General features: G+C 41.7%; 2 protein-coding genes across 2 annotated transcripts; one reads left to right on the top strand and one right to left on the bottom strand.

Moving 5' to 3' along the window:
* Positions 1–2,078: 2,078 nt before the first annotated feature.
* evx1 (even-skipped homeobox 1) lies at positions 2,079–3,185 on the bottom strand (the record flags this gene model as incomplete). Its single annotated transcript, XM_080858904.1, has 2 exons — positions 3,009–3,185; positions 2,079–2,618 (listed from the first exon to the last, which is right to left on the bottom strand). Exons 1-2 carry the CDS (start codon positions 3,144–3,146, stop codon positions 2,079–2,081), a joined length of 678 nt encoding a protein of 225 aa, XP_080715030.1. The 5' UTR covers positions 3,147–3,185.
* Positions 3,186–22,539: 19,354 nt separating this feature from the next.
* On the top strand, positions 22,540–23,660 carry hoxa1a (homeobox A1a; the record flags this gene model as incomplete). The annotated part of the gene is made up of 2 exons (XM_080858853.1): positions 22,540–23,188; positions 23,329–23,660. The coding sequence occupies 2 exons, from the start codon at positions 22,540–22,542 to the stop codon at positions 23,658–23,660; spliced, it is 981 nt and encodes a 326-aa protein (XP_080714979.1).
* Positions 23,661–26,097: the final 2,437 nt, after the last annotated feature.

Below are 26,097 nucleotides of genomic sequence, written 5' to 3'. Positions count from 1 at the left end.
TTTTAATTAGAAGTTTCATTTTCCAGAATAGGCCTATTTCCTATCAACCACCATGCACTTTTCTCAGGGATGTGATTGGTGTGTAGAGTTAGGGTTGGTATACGTAGACCTATCAGCAAGGGAACTTTATGTATCTAAGATCAGAACCGGGTTTCCTAAAAGCATCTTGAACCAAAGTAGTTCGTGGAATTCCTCTGACGAATATTAGGTCTAGTAGCGTACTTGAAAGCACTCGTAGATTTCCGTGAGCCCCGGTGATTGTCACTGGGGTCAGCAGAAGAATGCACAGGACAACTTACAACGCATTTGTCAATGTTATTCCAAAGGAACGTCCGTGCCCTTGATTATATTTTATTGTAGTCAATTCACTTTAAGCTTTTTGAAATTAATCTTACATTTTAAGCTCATAGAAATATGGACACATAATTGGAATGAAATGAGACATTGACAGATTCGTTAACGATTCCATTTGTATTCTTATCTTTTCCTTCAAGTTGATGCAGAACGTAGCCTATAAGAGATTGGGGTATGTAAAGAAATCAGAGAAAAAATAGCCAAATGAATAAAGTTCGAAAATATTAAATACAAAACAAATAAAAAAAAACGGCAATAGAGAGTCTATAAAAGTTATGCTGCGTCAAAATCAGTCACATACCTATATTTATTTAGCCTACTTATGTTCTCGACCTCTTCCTCCTCCTCAAATTCCTTCTTCTGCTACCCAAAAGCGCTCTTTTTATGGCAGCATGCCTGGCAAAGAGCACGTTTTTGGTAGGCCTAATAAGTTGGCATGACATGCATCAAACAAATCGGAATATTATATATTTCTAATCATTTGCATTATGCACGCGCGCGCTTGTGTGTGTGTGTGTGTGTGTGTGTGTGTGTGTGTGTGTGTGTGTGTGTGTGTGTGTGTCACTGGCCTACTGGCAGATACTCGTTGAAGTGTATTGGCCTTTAAGACAATTAACATATCGGTCCTAAAAGGCAGCTGCGACGTCACCTGATATACCAAATAGGTATTTCAGCACTGTTTACATGGACAGCATCCGTTAGGGAGGCTGCTCTCTAAAGCAGAGCAGCGCATTAGCGTCACGTGCTTGTTTGGGAAATGCATGTAAAACAATTACGGACGTTGGTAGGATAACTTGTACAGACCACTTCTAATATTCATCCGGATTCATACCCGCCCGGTTTACGTAGCCTACTGAGATGAGACGGGTCGCTCCACTGGTATTGTAGTCTGATTTCCATCTCCCTCCCTCAGTCTGTCTAATTTTCTCCCCACCTCCCACTATTATCCCGCTCTCCCCCTAACAATGTGAGCTAGTGAAGCGCAAGTGAGCCGCTCCTCGTTCCCCTGACGCCTTGTTAACAGCTAAGCAGACAACTCCATACGCATATGCCACATTTACATTAATTCAGCATTCAGATAGGCTATTCCCCCTCTCGCATACATCAGACCCTTAATTTCCCCATAGCATCTGCACAGTTCGGGCACCAGGCCTATCGGACAATGTCTACCAGGGAAGGCCTAATGAGACATATGGAAAAAGAGGAAGATATAGCCAACCAACAATACTTTATTGGCCAGTAGGTTAACTCAGACAGGAGCACAAGGTTCACAAACAACATAGCCAGTTCACTACACACGCATCACACTCCCGAGGTCCACTGATATAGGCTCTAGCCTATTATTTGCACTTGTTCAGAATTTAATAAAATATAAATAGCCTAAGTATATTTTCTATTACACGAAATTGAAATGAGTCTGTAATCTGTAAATATAATATACTGAAATACCTTTCAAGCTCAATCATTCTAGTCTATGTTAACTATGCAACTTCAGATAAGGCTATACAGTGGCCCTACGGCAGGCCTATTTCAGACGCAGCGCACGAGATGTTCTCTTGAGCTCAGCTGTATCCAAGTTATTGCTCGTTCTTTCCACATCGTCTCTGTTCATTACAAATAGAAGTCTTATCCCTGTGCGCAGAAGGATGGTAAAGGAGGCTTGCTTTTCAATTGTTCACTTTAAATATAGGCTAATGATTAGGCAATGGGCCTACTACTTGTTTTTATCTTGTCAGAGGAACTTCCTCTCTCTGGTCCAAAGAAACGGATGACGACTTGCTCAGAACTGCAGGGGAGAATGTAAGGAATGTGTCAGTCCTGCTTGCAGCGGAGCATGTGAAGTCCAGGCTGCGAGGCCGCTGTTGAAGCCCGTTGGTTTGTCCGCTGGTGCCATGACACGCCAGACAAGAGCAGGGGGTCTCTGCAGGACCGAGTCCATGGGTTGCTCCCGGGCTGGAGTAGACTGATGGGTGACGGAAACAGAACAGCTCTGGTCGGGGGTAGGGGTGAGCGAGAACACGAAAACTGTCCAGCGAGCGCAGGGGATTGGCGAACGGAGATGTGGCTGAGGCTGCGGTCGCACCCATGCCGCCGATGGGTGAGTAGTAGGGAAGTGGCAGGTGCGATGGAAAAGGGTAAGGCAGATTCCCGGCGGTTGCGGCATGGCCCATCATATATGTGTAGAAGGCCGGGTCAGCCGGGTGTGGCCACGTCATGGCGAGACGCGTCCGCTTGTCCTTCATCCTGCGGTTCTGGAACCAAACCTGAAAAACACATTGCGCAAAGGCTATTAGGCAATGCCATTTGTCACCTTAATACACGCCTAAACCTACATGCCCTTTATATAGTTGCAGTTACAATCTTATTTCAAGTAGCAACTTTTACACCATAAAGATATGTTCTCCAGGGAATTAAAGTTGGGTTGCGCACTTTTTGCCCCATTGAATAGGCTGAGGATGTGAAGGTTATGATTATGGGCATCTGTCAGATACACCACACTATTGGTTAAGGTCAAGTTGGCCAAACTGCTTCATTTCAATTTCAATCTGTTAGCCATAGGTCCACATTTAATCAGACATTTCAATCTCAGTCTTTGAGTTTTTTGTCAACGCGTTAAATCAGCATTCATTTATATATTCAAAGGTGTAGCCTACTTTAATTGTAGTCTCCGGTAGATTCAAAGAAGCTGCGAGCTCGCATCTCCGTGGTCTTGAGACATAATTCTCTCGGTAGAATTCTTTTTCCAATCGACCGATCTGCTCCCGCGTGAAGGCTGTCCGGTATCGTCGCATCTGGTCGGCTCCGTAGGCCAGTGAGTTCGGGCTTGTGTTCATCTTCAAGCCATTCTCGATGTTGTGGTTTGGAACTTCAACATTATTTCCTTTAATGAATTTCAAAATAAACATAAAGTTAATATTCCTCAACAAAGACAGCATCGTTGGTTTATTCTTTACAAGGTCCTGAACATGGTGCATCAAATACAATCGAATGATGTTCTAAATTGCAGAGTTGGCCTACGTGGTCTTAACAGGCCTTGTTCAAATGTAATTTCTTTCTTATTTAACATTCGTTAAGAATTTCCAAAGTCCAAATTCTAAACCAAATAACTAATCGGTATTTTTTTTATTTGAAACTAAATATTGGCATGGATTTAAAATGTCTCTGCATATTGCATTGCAAATGCATTCAGCTGGAATACAAGGGGCTTCACGCTACTGATGGAATTTAATAGGATTAATAGAGCTTGTTTCAGTGAGCAAGAAAAGGAAAACATAATTGTAGATTTAATTGTACATATTAGGAGCAATTAGGATATTGGATGTATGATATTACATTCGAAATGATTGAAAAGCCGATAATGTCTTGCTATAATAACAATAATGATAATAATAATATTGACAATAATAACACAACATCATAATATTAACAATAATAACACAACGAATAATAATAATAGCAACAACAGTAATAACAATATTATTAATAATGCCTTGAAGATAACGTAACACTTTCAACGGGAAATTTTTACTGGCCTGTTCGCTAAAGCAACAGTTTTGTAAGCTCAATTATCACAATTCCCTAGAATTTGAGGCTCAAATACGCCTTGTTATTATATTGTGTATGCGTCTGCATTGTTATTGTGGAGCATACAGAGTCAGCCTGCAGCGCGTCTAAGAATGTGAAGGCGAGTAGGACTGAGTAATGAGAGGGAAGAGTGGTCGGCTGTACCTTGCTTGTCCGGGTAGTCCATGCTGTCGGTGGTGCAGCTGACATCTATTTCCTCGTAGAAGTCTGACTCCTCGCTTGAACTGCATGGCTCTTTGTTAGGACGTTCCAGTTTCTCACTGATGAGAGGTGAGGGTTTTCCCGTTGGCCTTGTATCTCCGTATGTCCCATTCCTGGCTCCCTCCATCATGACTGCTTCTGATCCGCTCTGCAAGTAAGATGGGGATCTTGGACTGGGGCAAACCCCTTGGATAACCTTCTGCTGTGGTTCACGCGCAGGGCTCCCAGTATTCTCCGTTAATTCTGCTCCGGATATGGCACCACGTACCAAAAGCTGACCACTCTCTGCGCGCTGTAAAACATCCCTTTTGTTGTCCATTTTGTAGCTGCAGCAAATTATGTGAACACCTATTATCGAGACGCGAATGACTGAAGCTGCCTGGTGTCGACGCACGCAACGGGAGCAGGATAGACTGAGCGAGGGGGACGAACGTGTTTACCCTGTGATGCGGCAGCACAGGAGTGCGACGCTACGCAAGCTCTGGGTGGGATCACCATATACTCCCCCCTGTTCCCTCGACCTGTCATTTTAAAGAGAGTGGTACTCTGAAGAGAAACCTCAATGACGCCACGAGTCGATGCGACATGACTAAACAATCAGGACGCTGGATGCAGCTGGAAAGGCTCAAGCTAAAACTAAAGTAAGAACGCCAGTGCTCAAGTCATGCTCAGTAGGGACTCGGACTCTGGTATTGCTTGAGAGTGCAAAAACGAGAACAAAAACGCAGTCCCATTATAACCTAAAAATGTTCCCGAGTGTTTACTACAGGGAAACGCCAAAATGTTGCGAATGGATTTCAAGGCAGATTTAAAAATATCCCATTCTGCAAAGCCTTCTCTGTTCGTCTAAGCCCCTTTTTCTGTTAAGATTGGTCTGCTTCCGCTGCTTACGAGGATTCAACATGAAGTCTAATGAGTCTGTAATGTAGCTACTTGTCATGCTATTCAGTTATCTTTTAAAGTGAAGGGCACTAAGGCACATTCTGAAAAGTGCTGGTGGATGTCACATATTGATACCCCATTATCATCGAACAATGATGTATTAGCCTACATATGTTCTTTTATAAGAGAACATTGTAGGTACTTTGTAGGTACTCACACAAACTGTCACATATTTAGACTGGGATTTCGAAATATATCGACTTTTTAAAGTCATAATTCAAACTGAACGTGGTCAGTTTAACACATACAGTACATTACTCTTTTGTGCATCAATCTTTTCATTCAACCACACACCAACTCCTCTCCAACTCCAAATCATTTCTATACAAACACATCACCCTGGTGACAAAACACCCAAATAAATTAGGTCTTGTTTGAACTGTTTGGATCTTATTTTCTTAAATCAGAATTTTCTCAAATGTATGAGATATGAGGTAAGACACCACACTGGACTGGGCATCTGCACTGGGCTTCCTTCCTAAGCCTCTTTGATGTTGCTCTCCACGTGTGTAGAGACAGTAAGCATGGAGACAAAGATTAGATGGTTATTTGTTAGGCTGTTAGGGATGGTCATGGTGGAGGATGTCCTCCCTGGAGGATGCCTGTATAGGTGCTAACCTGTCACCTGCCAGGATGCCAACCAGTGCGAACTGTAGAGTACTCCTGTATTCCTCAATCAGCTACATCATTCGAAAGCTGTATGTCCTGCTGCAGGGGATTCTCAGCCCTGCTCCCACAAATATGTTTTGCTGTAAGCTAGGCAAAATAAGGTAGGATCATTTAAGTGAGAATTCAACCAATGAGTTCAGTCAGTAATGCAGAGCACAGACAGAAGACCTGAGAGCAGGGGAGTGCTCAGGCAGTGGTGTAGTCCAGGGTATACGCAGGTATACAGAGTATACCAACTTTTTTTCAGTCAGCATTGCATATACCCACTTCTAAAAACATGGCGTTTATCCTGTGCTGTATTGGCTGCTTAATAAAATAAGAGTATGCCCTCTTCTCCAGGGACTACTACACCACTGTGCTCAGGGCTCAGAGCACAGATAAAAGACCTGAGAGCAGGGGAGGTCTCAGGGGTAGACCTGAGATCGGGGGAGGACTCAGAGCTCAGAGCACTGACAGAATACCTGAGAGCAGGGGAGGACTCAGGGCTCAGGAGAAGGATTGGAAACCTCTGTCCAAATGCATCCAGAAATGCTTATGCAACAAGCTCTGACTCCTGTCCAATGCAATATAATAAAATGTCATGGCCTAGTGTCTTCATCTGAACACCTCTTCTGTAGTCTCTGAGAGGTTGTAGGCAGGTCTCAGATCCTCTTTGACGCTGTTTCATAGGTCACCTGCAGGGGAGTGATATTTCAGGGGCCCGCTGCAGTGTGTGTAAGGTGGCAGTGCTGCAGTACTGGTGCGCCCTCATCTGGTAAAAAAGTGTAATAAAAAAGGATAATGCCATTTTCTTTACACTGATGTTTGTGTGTGTGTGTATCTGTGTGTGTAACATACATTCACAAATACATTCCTAGGCCTGTAATTTCTCATTGGCAAAGTCTCTTCTCACCATCACAATGATAACAGATATCAAGCGGCCTTGGAGTTGACAAATTAAAAAATGAACTGAAGTAACCGAACCACACTTGTTTTTTAATTTCACATATGATCATATTGTATGGACAACATAGCAATCACTGGCTTTCCCCTTGGGCTATTCGTTTATATGAAAGCTTCTCACAAACGCTTCTGGACAATCGCTCATACCATACAATGAAATAGCCTGCTGTCTTGTTTTAAGACAAGCTCTTCACATACATGGAGGGAAGTTCTCATTCAGAAACTGTGTAACGGGAGTGCTTCTCTTTGTTAGTGAACTGTGATGGTGAACAGACAGATGCCACAGCAAGTATTGGGTTCTGCTGCATTTCGCCTATTGCTCAACACCAGTGGTGTAGTGGTCCCTAGAGAAGTGGGTATACTCTTATTTTAAGCAGCCCATACAGCACAGGATAAACGTTCTGTTTTGAGAAGTGGGTATACGCTATGCTGACTGAAAAATAAGTGCGTATACCCTGGACTACACCACTGCTCAACACAGATATCAGGCTATTGCTATCAGTACCTCAGGCAAGGCAAGGTAGGCAAAACACCATCGACCTCACAGGTAGCATACATAAATACAGATTCATTTTGATGTGTTCAGATGACCCTCAACACTTAACAGAGGTCTCTGTCTCTGTTGAGTTAAGGAACCTTTCTAAAAGCACCCATTTTCCATTACATAATTTAGGAAGCTAATGATGACCTATTGTAGGCCAGCAATGAATATGATGCTGCACAGTTGCAAAAAGACATACATTAGTGCATTCAACTGTACAGCATTTTAACTCAATGGGAAGGATTTATATAATTTTAAATATTGATGAAAAATATCAAATGAACAGAAAATTCCTCATCACCAGAAATAAACAAAACACATTTGACATAATCAATGGGTTAATTTGCTGAGCTCCTCTTTCCTCATTCTTAAACTCTCAAAAAATAGAGTTCATTACTTAAATGCTGTAGACATAAAACGGCCACTGTGGATTTCCTTTTGAGACTTTTCATGTTGTGGAAGAAACCTAGTTGACTGATTTCCCTTTGTTCATAATGCCCCAATCATTTCCATGAGAGGAAGATGTATCATGACCATGAAATGACAAAAAGGATATCAGTGCTTATTCACACTTCTGACCAGGAAGTGGCACTCTTACACTGTTTATGCTAGTTGCTGAGCTCGTTAGGTGGCACTCCCTGTCTTTCGTGAGCGTATTCGGCTCCGCCCATGTGTTATGACATGGCGTGACATAACAGACGCGATTATGACATCAGGGTGCAGGTGAGCGAAAGGTCTGGAAGCAAAAAGTTCCACCTAAGGGGCCAATTAGAAGCAAGAAAATAATGTTTCACTCCAAGTCTAAAATATTTTTTTAATGCAAAAGTAGTAGTATTTTAGCTCAATAGGTAGCTCTTTAAATAAACACAGTAGAAGAACAGTTCATAATCTTCAAAATCACACCAACAAATTGTGAAAACCAGTGCAGAAAACTGATAATAGGAACTTTTATCAAGGAATCCTAAAGAAAGAAGAAGGGTTGTTAATGCTGCTATGGGTGACCATATGATGATGTCATGCACACTGGTATCAGGTCATAGGGGATTGGCAGCCCTTCCCCTTCCCCTTCCTTTCTGTCTTAACGTGAATTGGGACAGCCCTACCCCTCCACGTGAACGTGCAAAACGGAGGGGAAGGGGAAAGGCGAAGGGCTATGGGGTGAAATGGGATTCAGCCATAGTATGTCTAGGAGAAAATAACCAACAGAATATTGATAATGGATATACAGGCTATTATATTGCATTGGCACCCCTCAAACCCAGTGTTATTGAATGCTGACAGAGCACTGTATGTATCCCAACACTCATGCTAATAAAGAGACTTGAACTGAGAGTGTGTTGGTGATTGATTGAGTGAGTGAGTGAGTGAGGTGTGTGTGAGTGAGTGAGTGAGTGAGTGAGTGAGTGAGTGAGTGAGTGAGTGAGTGAGTGAGTGAGTGAGTGAGTGAGCGAGCGAGCGAGCGCGAGTGAGTGAGTGAGTGAGTGATTGAGTGAGTGAGGTGTGTGTGGGTGAATAAGTGAGTGAGTGAGTGATTGAGTGAGTGAGGTGTGTGTGGGTGAATAAGTGAGTGAGTGAGTGATTGAGTGAGTGAGGTGTGTGTGGGTGAATGAGTGAGTGAGTGAGTGATTGAGTGAGTGAGTGCGTGAGTGAGTGAGGTGTGTGTGAGTGAGTGAGTGCGTGAGTGAGTGAGGTGTGAGTGAGTGAGTGAGTGAGGTGTGTGTGGGTGAATGAGTGAGTGAGGTGTGTGTGGGTAAATGAGGGAGTGAAAAATGTATGAGTGAGTGGGGTGAATGAGTTGCTTTTACAGTATGGATTTCAAGGTAAGCATACTGCTAGATCAGGATGAAGGATTACATTTACAAAAACTGAAATTTCAGTTTTATGTTGAGGATGAGTTGTATTATAAAAAAACTGTACTCCTTGTGTCCCCAAAAACTAGCAGCACCCATCAGTGACGCTAGCAGCACCCATGGGTTTTAGCCTCCTTGCTAGCAGCCTGCCATCCGTGCCTGAGGTTGGGAGCTGGGGTCAGGTGTGGGACTGTGCCTGTCCACACGGATCAGGTTACATCCACAAATGTCATTTGCAGATCCAAGCTTTTGATCAGCCTCACTTAAGAGTCTCTCCCTTTAACTCAAACTGGTCATCAGACGCACACATTTACATGTTGCTGCATGAACCAGTGATCAGAAGAAGCACCACACGCCTTATAAACACATGAAGTGATCATCAGTACTGAACCATTAATACACCTTTACTTCACTGACTTGTTTCTCCCCCAAGTAAAGTCACATTGTGATACTTACATTATGATGATTACGTCTTTTTTTAAAGTCTTTGCTAGTTATCAGTTAATCATTACTAATGATGAGTTCAAGAAAGATGTGTACCTTCACACAAAATTATTCATATAGGCTAGTTATTGTTTATTAATCATTAAGCCTATTACCTCATTATCGGTTCACCAATTTGTGTCCCCTTGATAACTAAATATATTCAACAAAAGCAATCAAATGTCATCCAAATAAAACCATACTTTATTTCTCAAAATGAGACGTACTTTATAACAAAGTCATAGCATTTAGCCTGTTCAATTGGGGTTTAAAACACTTTGGCATTTTTGTGCTCACTGCATCCTTAACAGGCCACATCACGTATACGAGTATCCACTGTCCCAAGAGTTTTAATACAGTTGAAAATGGAAGCCCAGAGAAGAGTTGTATTCTCTTCCTGGGTGGCCTCCAGTTCTCTTTCACAGCTTCATAGTCCTCACGGAGCTGGTAGTACTGCAGGTGGAGTTGGGCCATCATAGTCCTCACGGAGCTGGTAGTACTGCAGGTGGAGTTGGGCCATCATAGTCCTCACGGAGCTGGTAGTACTGCAGGTGGAGTTGGGCCATCATAGTCCTCACGGAGCTGGTTGTACTGCAGGTGGAGTTGGGCCATCATAGTCCTCACGGAGCTGGTAGTACTGCAGGTGGAGTTGGGCCATCATAGTCCTCACGGAGCTGGTAGTACTGCAGGTTGAGTTGGGCCATCATAGTCCTCATGGAGCTGGTAGTACTGCAGGTGGAGTTGGGCCATTTATGTTTGGGGCACAACAGTTATTTTACAATAACTTTACTCAACTCTTCATGTGTATCACATCACAAGAACCAGTCAGCTCCAAACACACACACACACACACACACACACACACACACACACACAAAATACCTACCTGTTTCTCTAACACTGTGCTCACTCACACACACACTAAATGGTATGGCTTGCATACCTTATTCATTTGCACGTGTTTGTGTGTGTGTTTGCAGCCAGCTTTGGTACATTCAAAAAGCACTTAAAAACTCACTTTTTAAAACATCATCCGTCTAATAATGTTTGAGACATAGGCCTCATTTATGAATATAATCGTAAATTTGGAATTATTGTTAATAATACCACTACTCCTACTAGTACTACTAATAATAATTGGTTGTTTTACTTTAAATTGATACTTAATATTGTTTCTTCTGTACAATACTGAAATATAAAACGTATATTCAGTGGGCAAGTCAGGAGTGGGGTCAACATGAGTCTAATGATCAACTTAGGCTTTTCTTTGGTCTTTCACAGGAAGATAATTGTACTTTTCGTGATAATACTGTACATGACAAGTCCCTCTTGTCTAAATATAAGATAATGAATACAATCCTACACAAGATGTAAGAGCTACATTATTCATCATTGAATTAATGTTTTTTGGTGCACTTTTCAGAGTTATAGTAATGGAACTGCATACAGACCATACAGTGTTTTGCAGACACAATAGAAAGTGCGGAAAGACACCTCAATAAATGAAGGCATATTTAAGGCATTTCTTCCAACTGACGTATAGAACTAAGGAGGACGGAGAAGGGAAGCCCGTGTCTTTTGTATTACATCATGATCTTCATACGCCTACGGAGACTGCAGGGACTGGAATGGCCCATGTTTTATCAATAGTCCTCCTAGGACTATACTTCTTTACCTACTCTGAAGATGTAGAAATATGATGGGCGCTCCCAAGTTTCCTCCCAAGCTGGGTAGGTAATACAGCCATATTGTTGCTACCCGAAAGGTTTGAAATATAAGCTTACTGAATTAAACATAACCATGGCCCTTTTTCAGAGACGCTAGAGAATAATTATAGACTATTTAGACGCTTGTCTGGGCAACAGGTAATGGCCCAATGGTTAACTTCTGCTGCTCCAGGATATTAGTCTCCTTGTCATGTTGTAGCATGGTCCTTTCAAACCAGGAAACTGGCACACACACTGAGTGATCATCCTGTCAAGCATGAAACAGGGGGCTTCCTCTTGACGACAAGGCCTCTCAGGGATGCTGATTGTGAGGGCGCTGCAAGAACCGTTCCACTGCGCGACCTCCATCTCCTCCCTATAGCAACCTCATCACTGAGTGTTATTCGAGAGCGCGATGACAGAGGTGTTAACAGAACCCCTTCAGCAACAGTTCGCCTCAGAGCCAGGATACTTGGAACGTGCGCGCTACCTGGCCCATGACGCCAAAGTCCCGCAGTATGCTACAACATATTTTAAAAGCGCCAATAGATACGAATAATAATCTATAGTCTATAGGTTGGAGTCGGACTACTGCATTAAATCATTATTCACTATGTGCAGAGCGCTGGCCATGAGCTATTCCACCTGGCGGAGGGATTTAGTTCGTTGAGATAAGACCAGTTCCGGAGTTCATTGATTCATTTTTGCGTATGTGGGCGATGGCTAGTTTAAGGCTCTTTTTAGGGACATTAAGGATATTTCACTTTACAGCTTACATCTCCCAAATAGTTGGAATATAGCACCGATTTCATGCGAAACAGGGTCTTGGAGAAATCTTAGGCTACGGCTAGGCCACTACATAGCCCAATGCCATCCAACCATTCAAGCGCTTAAACATCCCTATCGTGTCATGCTGGAAAACCGACTCCATTTAAATTTTAAGGTGCACAGCATCTGCTTTTCAATTTTCTCATTAAAACAGTCGTTGCGCAAAATTCGGAGCGCTTATTTTAAGCAGCTGTTTGAGAATAGGACGATGTATAGTAATGCGAGTTGCTGTAAAGGCTACCCCCATGTGACACTACTTAGGTCAGGCGCATATCAAACAGTGATTTAAGAGCAGGGGAGCTTTGGACTGCGGCTGCCCGCTAGCAAGTGCCTTTTCGATCTAAACCTAAATAGACAGAAATGCGCACAATCAACCATGCAGTAATTTACAAACAAACAGGCCTATTTCTAAGGGGGCGAATTCAGTCGAAGCCTACGCTAAACTAACTTCACGTGAGAATTAGGCCAAATTACATTTTTTTCCTGTACACTCGTAATGTCTGCAAAATAACTATTATCATTTCTTTTTGTTCTTGTAAACCTAATATTATTATTCCTAAATCAAATTATTTCGTTTTCATGTTATTAATCACAGCCAATGATTGTAGGCCTAACAACAATAAGGCAAACACTAAAGAAAGAAAACGAAAAGAAAACGCAGCTTGATCAGCATTACAACTTTGGTAGTAGTATTTTTGGTAGTAGCCACCTTTTTTGGAAGATTGGAAGATTATATTAGAGCCCACTTTTACAACTAAGAAGTATGCCACAAAACTATCGACTACAAGTGGCCTAAAAATCCAAACCAGAACATAAACTCGTCTCAAAGTCTTTTATCAGATTGAATTCTAATTTCCACCTGAGTTGAAGAAGAAATTGGGTGTAAAAACTGAGACGTAAAAAACTGGGACAAGATGAATGGAAAAAAGGGGAATTATTGTCCTTCGATTATTTTGGAATTACGTTATTGTTTTCTTGAATTATAATTTCTGCTTTGGCCAACTTTTGGGCACAATAAAATACCCTAGCACGTAATCTTACCAAGAACTTTCAAATTTACTGTCAACAGAGTAAGTCATTTCACCGCTACTATATGTTCCCAAAAAATTGCCAAAAAAGAAATCCTTTCTGAAATCTGTCCACCGCCATTACAAATTTGCCTTACTTCTAAGTAACCTGTTTCGAATTCACATAGGCATTTTTACCTAATGTAACATTAGGGCGTAAGATATAAGGCCTGCAAAATGTTATCAATCTAGTAGAAATGGTAAACTGTGGTAAAATAACAAGGCTAATAATACTATGAGATTTAAAGTGCAGATAAAAAGGGTTAAAAAGTGAAACGCATCAATTACCTGTTATGTGTCTATACGTGGGGGCCGCACAACAAACCCAGAAATCGAAGTCTACTGTAGCCTCTCATAAGACAGTAAATGGCATTTCATCTTGTAAACTTCACAGCATATGACGAACAAAAAGAGGAATGAGGAGAAACACCTTAGCCATGTAACAAAAGGACAGGATTGTGTATGTGCGTGCATGCGTGCGCTAATGGCCTACGTATGAACTCTTCCTGAACCGACTTCTCAGTCGAGCGGTCATAAATCACTGGGACATCACCACCGCTTTTTAAAAGCTGTGAAGGGAGGCCATGTTTTCTTACTTTTCTAAACGCTGACGAGCAAGGCTGACCCAGAGCACTGCGTAAACGTATCTTATTCAGCCACACCAATCTATCAAAGAGGAAATCGAAGAAATGTTTGGCTGTAAAGGAGAGAACAATCGCTGGCTCGCAAGCTACTCATTTGGCAGGGCATCAAAATCAAGAAAGAAAAGGTAGGCCAAAGAAATGGTAAATGGTTCAGAAATCCCATTTACATTACCGAAGTTATGAGGCGCAAATTATGCAAATTAGATGTGAATAACTTGCTGTGACAAATGATAAGATACTCAGCATTGCACAATTGAATTATCAGACAAAACACATGTTGGAATATTCACTGCTTTACAGATGGTACCTTTTCTGTGAATTAAATCAAACTAAATAAGCGCCATTTGAGCTCTTTACCGGTGCACAAAAGATCTGTCACTGACTATGTTTACTGACCCTATGCATCAGCCACAGTCATTGTTGTAGGCCTAGGCTGGCGAAAAAAAAAGATAATGGTAATCACGGACACCCTCTGGTTTTTCAGGTTTCTTTGGTCCCCCATCTATCTTGTGAGAGATAGTGAACGCTGTTGTTTAGGTCTCGTGGACAGCAGAAGGGTGGACACGGTGGATACAACGCTGTCTGGGACAGTAGAAACTATTGGCGTTTAGTCTTCACATAGCAGGAAAGTGTTTAGTAGTCTGGCCTAGTTGATACAAACCGGTTAGTAGCCTACACATGTAGACAGGCCAAAAGAAAATGGCTTACAAAACAAATACAACCAATGCGGATAAAATTACAGCAAAAAGAAAAATGGATAAAGCTGATATCAAATTTAATGGTGAGTATAAAGCTATCTTTGTGTTTACAATAATTCCACTTGATCTGCCTCCTTGTGACCAGTGACCATGATAAGCTAAATGCTGCCTGTATTACTAAGGATCATTTCGTTTTGTAGCCTTAAGAATGAGAGGTTTCGGACATAAGTAATGTAGCACTTGAATGTGTTTTCTGAGCCCTAAAGTAAATTATATGACTGTACTGCGATGAAACACATCCATGCTGGTGTTAATATTGACATTTTTTTTTTTTTTTTTTAAATCGGTATTTTATGGGTTGAAAGTGGCACAAAGTACCATAGTTTAACGGCTCGACTTTACCGTTTTGCTCCCATTCACATCATAACAATTAAATAGAAATTAATAAATGGCTTATTGTGTGAGTGAGTGAGTGAGATATACAGAATATGTGTATGTGCCTCCGTGCTGTCTATAATGGCCAGAGACATCGTGGCAGTATAGGCCTACACTGCACAACATTTTGAAGACATATCGGCATCAGTGTTCATTCTTACCTCACTCGTATTTTCTTCACTCGTCGCAAAGATCAGCTGAAGAAGAGATTGTCGAAGGGATACGATGTCTTGACAAACTATTAGTTTCCCAATGACAGTAACGACGATTGTGACAGTTACAAAAAATAAACACTCGACTTCAGAGATATGCAAAAAATACACCTTCTAAACAGCACCCAATATCAGCCCACCCAATATCAGTATCATATATCCCCAGGTCGCTGAAGTGTCAAATAGCTGTAGCCCACATCATTTACTGAATATGAGCTGCTGCCATTTCACGGTGGCACAACATTCTTGAGTGAGCCTACAACGAGAATCGAGAATCCTGCGGTGGACATTTTCACATATAGAAATCATATAGAAAGCTTTAAGTTTAAAGTGTGGGTCTGTTATTTTCCCATGCAAATGGCAATTGTTTAGTTTGATAACGTTATATTTTGTGTCGTCCCTCAGAGGAGAACTATCCAGTTGAGAAGAGTCGGTCAGATTCCGCCTGCTCAAAGCGCGCTCGTACTGCCTATACCAGCGCGCAGCTCCTGGAGTTGGAAAAGGAATTCCATTTTAGTTATTACCTCTGCCGCTCGCGGCGCATGGAGATGGCGAATCTGCTGAACCTTACGGAGCGGCAGATAAAGATATGGTTTCAGAACCGGAGAATGAAGCACAAGAAGGATCAAAGGGACATGGGGATGATGCCATCTCCAGCAGAACAGGCACCTTGTAGTCCAAAGTCACCATCCTCGGGGGCAGGCACCGGCTATCGATACCCTCTGGACCACAATTTGCAGTATAATCCGCCATCTCCTACTTATAGTAAACCCCATCCCAATGCATTCAATTTATTTGCGTCATTTCCGCCACCACTGGGGATCTCGGTACCCAGCTACGCATCACTCCATAACCAATGTTCAGAAACTGTTCAAAAATGTACCGCGACCAATTACGAGACGAATGGTCTTCGAGGCAGATGGACACATGGTCAAGGAAGTTCTCAGGGAAGCGGCTGCTACTCAGGCCAAGTGGTTGGTACGATGTCTATGGTTGGTACCGGTACACCAGTTTCCGGACTGACAAATCTCCTTCACCCTCCTTCTGACAGCATGGACTACGATGGGGAAACCATTTTAGGTAACAGCCATTCCAGGGCGTGTGAACCCAGCGCCTGCGTATACACAGACCTTACAATGCACTACACCCAGGGAAGAATTCCGGAAGCACCCAAACTGACAGATCTGTGATGGGGAACAATGCTCCTTGTAGCCTACCCCTAAAGCTTCGCCTCCCTTTCCTTTTCAATTTACCATGATTTGGTGTACAGGAAGGGACGTTAATCATTTTGAAGTTCTTATTCGAATCATTTTGCTTTCTGTATTAACTTATACCATGCTCCGATGTAGGTAACCTCATCGAGTAGGGGAGACTAAAATGCAGTTTTGACACTGGGACAGTTGTAACTTGCTTAATTTCTCAGCCTGTGTCTAACGTAATGCGATGTATGTGGGAGGGCATCAACATCACAATTTCAGCCATTGTCTCATTCCCTGTCAAAAGTTATAGAAGAAGTCATGTTGTTTATAAACTTTAAGTTGTGCGTAATATTTTGACTGCGCAATTAATGTGTTTTGACAGGATCACAAGAAACAGGTAGAACTAACATTATTAGCTGCATATAATGTGTTATATCCCATGTATACTATCAGATATTAGCAAAAGTCCGCTGGAGACAATTGTAACATGCATTACAATCGGTTGCAACCAGAAAGCGTGGCTACGTGAAATAATCATTTGACCTTACCCCTACAAGCTGGCATGTTACAATTGTTCTTGGTACTGTCGGCGAAACCTTATTGCACTCACTGCTTCTAGATGAAAATACACATGTGCTTGAACTAGTGAAGTAAGCTAAATGTGGAGATGAACGTTGTTTGTCACCTAGGCCTATGTTAAAATTAAAGTGTAACTACCTGGTTACACTTAAGTGTACGTAGCCTAAATGTGTACGTAGTCTAATGTTTATCTTATTTAAAATCATGGTGATCAAAATATTGTAACTGTAAATGTGAACTTTGTGCCCGTTCTTGAAGTGCTTATTTTCCTTAAATCTTAAAATGAAGACCAGAAACTCTCCAGTGGGCTATTTACTTATCGTGTGTTGTAATTCAAACGGAATTTTAAATACAAACCACATTCCCGTGATGTTACATTGAGAAGAGGACTATGACCTTCGTGAAAGTTACCTTGTGTGGTGATTCAAGGGTATGCAATCATGAATAAAAATGCAAAAAAAGAAACAGGACACGTGCTTTTATTTTCATTTTGAACATAGTCTGCTGTTGAAAACTAAATGGAATTCGTATATAGGCAAAACAATGGTTTCAATGCTTTCGAAATTTCCACCCAAAATATATATATGCTATAGAAAGGCTTGTTGTGACGTATAGGTGCAAGGGTCCTCTGTGTCTCTTCACGAGACGTTCCCTGTCTCGGACACGAAGGGGCCCTGCAGAATACAGGAAAAATAAAACAAATGAAGAGTCACAATGCCCGAGAAGTCGTCTGAATAACCATTCCTATTCGTATCCTACGAGGTATTCTGTATATATCTATAATTTGTGAAATATAGGCCTATTCGATTTATTTCCACTACCGGTTGATCACAGATTACTCACCAACAAAGAAAATAATGTGAATATAAATGTTTCAGGGTTAGTGGTGTATTGGCCCATATGCCTTTATTTTCTTGGATAGCCTATTGCTACTATACTAGTCTATTATTAAACTATATCATTATATTCGATACAAGCTAATGTAGACACTCTTAATGTTTAAAAAAAAATCGTATACTTGCCCAATGGAGAACTACGTCTGGCACCATTGGCTTAGTCAAGTTTTCTTTAAATATATGTTTTTTTTTTTTAAGTTTGTGAACGGGCGATACTAGAATTGGAAAATGTTCCTAAGTTACAGTACATGTAAAGAAATCGAAAGTTTCGTCGCCCAGAGCATTTTTTTGTTATGTTTTGTATTGCTTCCAGGCATAGGCTATCTAAATGACGAATGGTTTTAGCCTGCACAGGTTACAGAAAACATAGAAAGAACATCTACAACTCACCATATTTTTTCTTAACTCCACGCCTATTTCCAACAAATTGATATGTATAAATCCATGTCCATTGTGGCTATGATAGGATCTCCGTGCTCGTGCTATCCAGAAGTTTATGTTTATGCTGTCAGCCCTTTTGGAAGATTGATCGCGTGCAGGTTTCTAGGCTCCATTGTTTGGCGCAGCAGAGCTGAAACGGCAAGAGACCTGAACATTCTTGCCCCTGAACGCCTCAAAAACATACCTTCACATAGCTGAGGAGAATTTTGTGGGTTGGAATAGGCTACGTGGTGCTGGTTATAGTTTACATGTTTTCCCTCAGATGTATTGTTTTGCAATAAACGAGTGGCACCTCATCGTATTTTATTCTACAAAAAACTTTTCACAATTACGCAAAGGTAGTTAAAGCCAATGATGGCTGATATAATGGCTCCAATACTGGCTACTCCACCTAGTGAGATCAGCAAAACCTTTAGACAGTTGCACGTAACAGACGAGGACAGAAGTGGCTAAAAAGGCGAAACTCATGACAGCAAATGAGTATACACATACCGTTGACTAAATCAAACCCCTGTTTCGGAGTCGTGTTTTTCTTGTCCAGGCTTGCTTTCCTTTGGAGAGTGTGTGTTTGGTGTGTGTGTGAGAGAGAGAGAGAGAGAGAGAGAGAGAGAGAGAGAGAATGTCTGAGCCATTTGTCTTGGACTTCAAGATGGAAACAGGGTAATCCACTATACTGGGTTCCATAGTTGGCATTGTAGTTCGTCTTCAACAAACGTATATTTAAAAAAAACTTTTTTTGGCTATAGCTGTGCCCTCCACTTTTTGGAATAGTCTTGTGACATCTTCAATAGGCCTGCTATCAAAGTGTCAATTTAAAGAATCAGCTGTCTTATAAAAAAATAACTAGCAGCCCATATGAACAATTTTCATGGAAAGAACGAGTGACGCAGTACCAAAGAGCAAGCTATGTAAAGCTCTGTGTAGAACATCGGATATGAGAGTGGCTCGGTGCCATCATCAGTCATAGCACATTTGGTGGACAGGAACGAACATTTTGTGATAACTCTAAAGTTCACTGGAGGGTGTTGCAATGCCATTAAAAAGCAGACCATAGACATCACCTGCATTGATTAAAGAAATATTTTCTACGAAATCAGAAGTTCTGAGCATTAACGTGTCACATAGCCTGCTGGTGACGTTAGAGGGTTGCCAGCTCCAGAATGTGCCACCCAGCGGGCAAAATGTGCCACTTCCGACCAGAAGAAGAACGCATGCAATTCAAGGACAGTATAGGAGGGCTTCTTGGTGCGTGGTCATGTCCCATGGCTAGCAAAAATAAATGTTGGAGTCAGCAGTGTTAGCTAGCACTTTAAAACATAGTTTCTGAATCAAAGATTTTAATCGATAGTCCCTTTTAAAACACACAATACACTCATAGTTCTCTGCAGAGGGAGAAAAATCAAACTAACAAACAATGAAAGCACAGGTTCTCAAGCTTTCGCTAAATTGTAAAAAAAGAAAATCTGTAAAATGAATGGTAAAATACAGTATAATTAAAAAATGTTTACGGTAATTTGCTTTAAAACAACTTAAATATAGCGTATACCTGTTTACGGTAAACTATTTAAATGTACTATTTAAATAGCCTACTGGCAGCTGTGGTTGAGAGAATTTAACAGTAAAAAATATGGTGACAATGTAGCCTAAAACACATCATGGTTGTCTTTTTTTTAATAAAAAAATACAGAAGGCCTACAACTTAATGACATATATGCTATTACAGTATATTGCACATTTCAACTATATAATTGCATCGCAAAAATGATGGTAGCCTAGGCATTACATTTGATTGACACAGGTTTAACAGTCAACAACTGCTTATGGTAAGTTACAAAGGACATAACAAATGAAGCCCATGTCAAGGAACAGAAGAACAGCCCAGTGTAATTCATTCATAAACGTAGACATTCTCTGTGAGACTCACACATTCTCTGTGAAAAGCAGATTGAACTGATCCAATAAGTTGATCAGCAAGACATTGAAACAAAATTAAAGAATACCGAATGGTGCAGGCCCACAGTAGCTACAATTACTTTAGCCTATAAATAAACCCGAATTGTCCAGCCCAGTTTAACGATTAGGTATATTTTGGTCTAAATAATTTGGCTATCAACAGGTCAGCCATTTTGTCAGCCTATTAAAAAATCTATGGTAAAGAAATAGGGCTACATTTTTAGACCCAACAATGGCCTAGACAAAGATATCTGACTTGATAGACAATTATTTTGTCTAGTCTAAAGCATTTTGCATAATTAAACGTTCTCTTGAGCAGTCCTTAATGGTGTCCATTGACCAGTAACCCCTTGTATATGAATACTACTATTACTACTTTTAGTAAATCAAAGTATTTAAAATGATCCATATTTTAATATGAACTGAAAACCAAAAGACCGTTTGGAAAATGTCACTGCTAATTTCCAGTTGCAAGCCCTTTACTGTTTTCGTTTTAATCTGCCATCTGCCTATAGGCTAAAATATGCATTCATGTCCTTGTGTGTATTGTTTCATCTACGAAAACATGAATTCTTAACTATTACATCTCTTTGTCGTATTTAGCCTGATTTAAGAAATGTTTGCGGTCTGGATGAAGCTATGTAAACGTAGACTGTGTTTGACGTAACAGCATTCAAAAACACTGGGTGACATTGGATGCGCTTTATCTACTTTATATTCATAAAGCTGTGCAGGGTAGAATGTATTTGATTGACGTAGGTTGAAAACACGACTCTCAGCCTGACACCGATTCGGGACCAAATAACAACAATCCCTATAGAATAAGACTATTTGTATCGACAGTCTGTAAACCACTGAAATAGTCGGTGTTTCAAAGTTCATGCTCATCTAAATATCATCTTATTGATTGTATTACTTCTGGGCCAGCTTCCAGGCTATTTGCAATACAGTATGAAACCAATCGTGAAATTAAGTTTAATCATATTTTAGTTAGAGGCATCTTATTGTTCTGTTGGTGGAGATTTATTGGTTTTAGGCTTGTTATTTTAGTTTCCCTTTGGATTGGAAGGAAAGAGACAAAGTATTTGCAGATTGCCTATAGAACGCAGCAAAGTAGGATAAACAGACGAAAGCGCCAGGAGGCGCCATTGTAATACTGACACTCACGTTTATGTCCAGAGGTGGCGCGCGGCCATAGATCTCTTCCATTCCACTTTATACAGTATATAATAAATAGTACAAGCAAAGGATTACTAAGTCTACTACTGAAATGCTCGGGCCACTGCTAAAAGCGTCTGTAGGGGCATACATATTACTTAAAAAGTGCAGTCTACATGCCCTAACACTAGGCAGAAGGATACATGGTGTGCGTCGTAGGCGGTGGCTGAGCCTGGCTTAATATGCTTGACATCACACACTTATTCTACACATGAAATCACCTTTCCAGATACACACGCAGCAAAGGCTATTGCGTTTCACTCATTCTTTCTGTCACAGGTCCGACGCACATAAATACAAGCACAAGCGCGCGCACGAGGAATAAAATTAATTACATCAACTATTCATTCTGTATGGTGTCCTAAAGACACACACATCAAAGCCATAAAAACATCGTTACTCACAAATTCTGAGGCGTTGACACCTAAGCTCAGCATGATGCCAATTAGAATGACTGTATGAACTGTATTTCACGAGTAGGCTATGCGTCAGCCGTCAAAACAGAAAGAATACGCGAGAAATATACTATTGTGCATTTATTGTGTAAGAAAAGTGGAATGGAGAAGAAATACCTTGCGAAAAGATTGCGACTGTAGAGATTCTGCATAACACTCTCGGATTAATTCTCGAATTACCATGCTGTCATGTAATCAGGTATCCATTTATCATACAACTCCTATACCTGAACGTCCCAACGCATCGGTTGTATTTGCTCTAGTATCCTCGGTTGTCTGACTGCCTCCACCGTCTAATTCGCCGTCGGCTAGTACGTGTGATCGGTTTGCCATTTGCTCGACCAACATTGTAGAGGCCATACACGTGATTGATGAACGGCCAGAATTTAAATACCGTGTAAACGACATTCTGTCACCCATAGCCCGTCAAGTGGAGCACCGGCGCCGGCCACTCACTGGTTGACCTGACTCACGTGACTGTCACATTTTATTCATATCACCCCTCGAGGTCTCTCTCCAACATTAACTGATTAACAAGGGCGGACGTTGACTTAGTAGCCTACAACCTCGCGCAAGTGTCCAGACATTAATTAGAGTTGGGCCCCTCGCGACGGTCAGTGTGTCATTCATGCCATGCCAGGATGAGCACGTTCTTAGATTATTCAGTAATGAGTGGAGGAGATGGTGGCGGCGCGTGCTCCGTGAGAACATTCCACGCTGATCATGGAATTACAACTTTTCAATCCTGTGCTGTTACGGTTAGTAATTGTCTCGGGGAAGATCGCTTCCTTGCAGGTAGGACATCACCGGACACAGGGCCTGTGGCTCATGCACAACAACATGGTTCCTATCAGTCTCCCGGTAACTCATTGAGCATTGCGTATGGCACGCACGCAGGCTATGGCACGCCGGGCTTTTGCACAAATTACAACCATTACACGCTGAACCAGGAAGTAGATACAGCTGTTGGACTAGCACAGTGCGCGCCCATCGTTTACTCCGGGAACATTTCTTCATCGGTGGCGCAGCATCACCCCCACCTCTCGCATCGGCAAGGTTACAGCGGTGGCGGCGCGCATCTGCACGGACCTCTCCAGTTCGCAGCTCATTCGTCGTGTGGCCATGGCCAGGAGCAGCCCAGCCTAGCCCTCCTGACCGCGGGCTGTTCAAACGCCTTGTCGCCCTTGCACGCAAGCCACCATGACGCCTGTTGCCCCTCACTGACAGAAAGCGCGTTCGCCGCGCAGACTTTTGACTGGATGAGGGTGAAACGGAATCCACCGAAGACAGGTGAGCATGCAGCTAACGTGTGATTTCATTTAGATCTGAAACATGCCCAGGAAAATGTTTTAAGGCGCTGGGCATATAACCATCAACTGATCTAGCTCTCTCTCTCTTCCCCCCCCCCCCCTCTTTCTCACTCCTTGTAGGAAAAGTAGGAGAATTCGGGTTCAGTGGGCAGCCCAATACCGTCCGTACCAATTTCACTACCAAACAGTTGACAGAGCTCGAGAAGGAGTTTCACTTCAACAAGTATCTTACACGTGCGAGGCGAGTAGAGATCGCAGCTGCACTCCAGTTGAACGAGACCCAGGTGAAAATATGGTTCCAGAACCGGCGCATGAAGCAAAAGAAGCGCGAGAAAGAGGGCATGCTCCCTAAATCCCCATCCAACACCGGGAACAGCCCCGGAAAAGGCGATGATGGATCGGAAAGGTCCCTTTCTACCCCATCTACACCGTCTCCTGTGTCCTCCAGTTGAAGTTCACGTGCATTTGTCCGTTGTCTGACGCAATTCGCATGATAATCAACACGAGGAGGTAGAACGCACCCTTCTCGATGAGATATAAATCATTGTAGAAAAGAAGAACAATCATGGAAAACACTTAACATTTGGGATTAGATACTTGTACATTTATATCAACGCTGGCTGAGCGTGGAGTTGCTGTTTTGTTTGTCTATCGGTGTGTACAGTGTTCAGGTCCGCCTCTTGACGTTTGCTGTGGTACTATTGGCTGATGCGTAAGGCTTCCATGTAAAATAACACTGAGTTTTATCAGTCGCAGGAGGTAAATACTTTTATCTTTGTTAAATCCAATGAACTGCTTTACCAAATATTACGGGTCAGTGTCTGAATTAAAAGTCTGTTTGTTGCTATTAAATAGAGCAGTGTTTTCTGTCTTTCACAACTTCTTCAGGATGTCTACGAACCAGACTTATAGACGTAGAGAGAATGAGTGTTCGTTTCGTAACTTGTTGATCTGCGATGGTGCTTCGAGGCCTTTAGGGATTTGTTTAAGGCAGTAGCACTAACCCTAGCCCGCTGTCAGTAGCCAGTTACCTCATTTACACTAGGTATGTAGGCTACACTATCTCATCATAACATCTATCTAGGAGGCTAAAACCAGTAAGAAGTCCGGCAAAGTGCTCAAACTCATCCCTTAACAAGACACTGTAGCGCCTTTCATAAATTAGGGGAGACCAGGTAGCCACATTTTGTTTTACTTCTTGTCTTGTTGCAGAAAATCGGGATCGGCAGAAACGTGACACCTTTAAACATTTTAACACATGCATGCAACATACATCTTTCTTCTCTATACTTCACTAATTTAAGGACATGTGTCTTACTTTTTCTCCATCCTTTTCATCTAAATGCAGTGAGTGCACAGGGGACAGTTGGACAGTGGCCGAGGTCAATATTGTAACATGCCAGTGTGAAGGGTTTAAATAAAATGTACGGCAACAGCCACGCGTTATTCAAACCAAAATAGTTGTGGAAACCTTGTAGTCCAGTGGCATCGTCACTTACAAGGGGGGCGAGCCTATTCCAGTCTTTAGTGACGCTTGATTGCAACTGACGGCAATGCGTGTTACAATTTTCCCCAACCGACCTCTCCTGATGTAAAACAAACGGACTGTGACACATAGTATGCATGCAATTATACTAGTATATAATTCGCAAATCACTGATCACAACCCTGTCTTCCTGTCAAAACACCTCAATGTCAAAACCTTGCCCAAAATTTTGAGATTTGCCCCACGAAACGACTGTCTATAACTTTTGACAGATATTGAGAAACTCTATTTTTTTTTAACATAGCATACTGATGCGATGACACATGTTGTCTGCCAGTTTCATTGCGTAACGTTACACACCAGTTGAGAAATGAAGCAAGTTAAAACTGCCCCCGTGCTACAACTGTACCTGGTCTCCCATAACATTGATTAGGTCACCATGGTAATGAGGGCCTTAATATGACTTGACACGCACATCCGAGTTGGCGGTCATTAGGCTCGCGTATTCCTACGTGGAAATGGGAGGTCCTACGGGAGTGTATTTTTCTTTAACTCAGCGAAAGCATGCAAACGTGAGCGGTATTGACAGAATATAGGCATATTTATGAGCTCGAGGGACTACGGGAGACGCAACGATGTCCCTACGACTCCGGATGACAAACATATCGAGCCGTTGCCTTATCGAAGGAGAGGGAGAAAAAAAGCGTGTGAAAAAAAGAAAAAGCACCATCGATTTCCCTGTTCGCAAAGCACAAACTATTGACAGTGACGTGCCTGACGATTAAGGCAGTCTAGCTCCACCGTAATCCATACTTTAGAGAATATTCTGAAGTGCTTTCAAATTAAAAATACTTTCTTACATGTTAGGTTGCCTAGGTTTTAGCCTGTCATTTTGTCTCCCACGTTCTGTGGCCTATATGTTTAGAAGGTATAAAGATGTGTCGTTTTCTGTGTAATTGTTTGACAACACTGAGGTGATATTTAAAAGGCGGCTGATGTCAAATTTACTGATTTAGACCATACACGGCCAGTACGGACATTTTTTAGGCTCACACACCATCACAGATAGTTTTGCTTATTTAATTTAATGTAATCTCTCTCTCTCTCTCTCTCACAAACACTCAAGACCACCATGATCTACATCATCTACGACTACGATGCATATAGTCTACAATTTATTTGACGTTAGTTTATGTAGGACTATTCAGGTAATTATTTATAGATTTTTCATGCGACCTATACTAAATCTTGAAATTAAAGAAGATAATTTAACTACACTAATATTATTTAATAGTCATAACACAATAAATACAAAGCGAAAAAAATATGTATATGCAAAATTCTATATAGCAACTAAAACCAGACACGTTCTGATTGAAACATAAACTACATATCTCCAAACC

The sequence above is a fragment of the Sprattus sprattus genome (genome assembly GCF_963457725.1).
Source record: "Sprattus sprattus genome assembly, chromosome: 20".
Lineage (NCBI taxonomy): Eukaryota > Metazoa > Chordata > Actinopteri > Clupeiformes > Clupeidae > Sprattus > Sprattus sprattus.
Note: the sequence above shows the minus strand (reverse complement) of the source record. Positions and strands in the feature narration are given on the sequence as shown.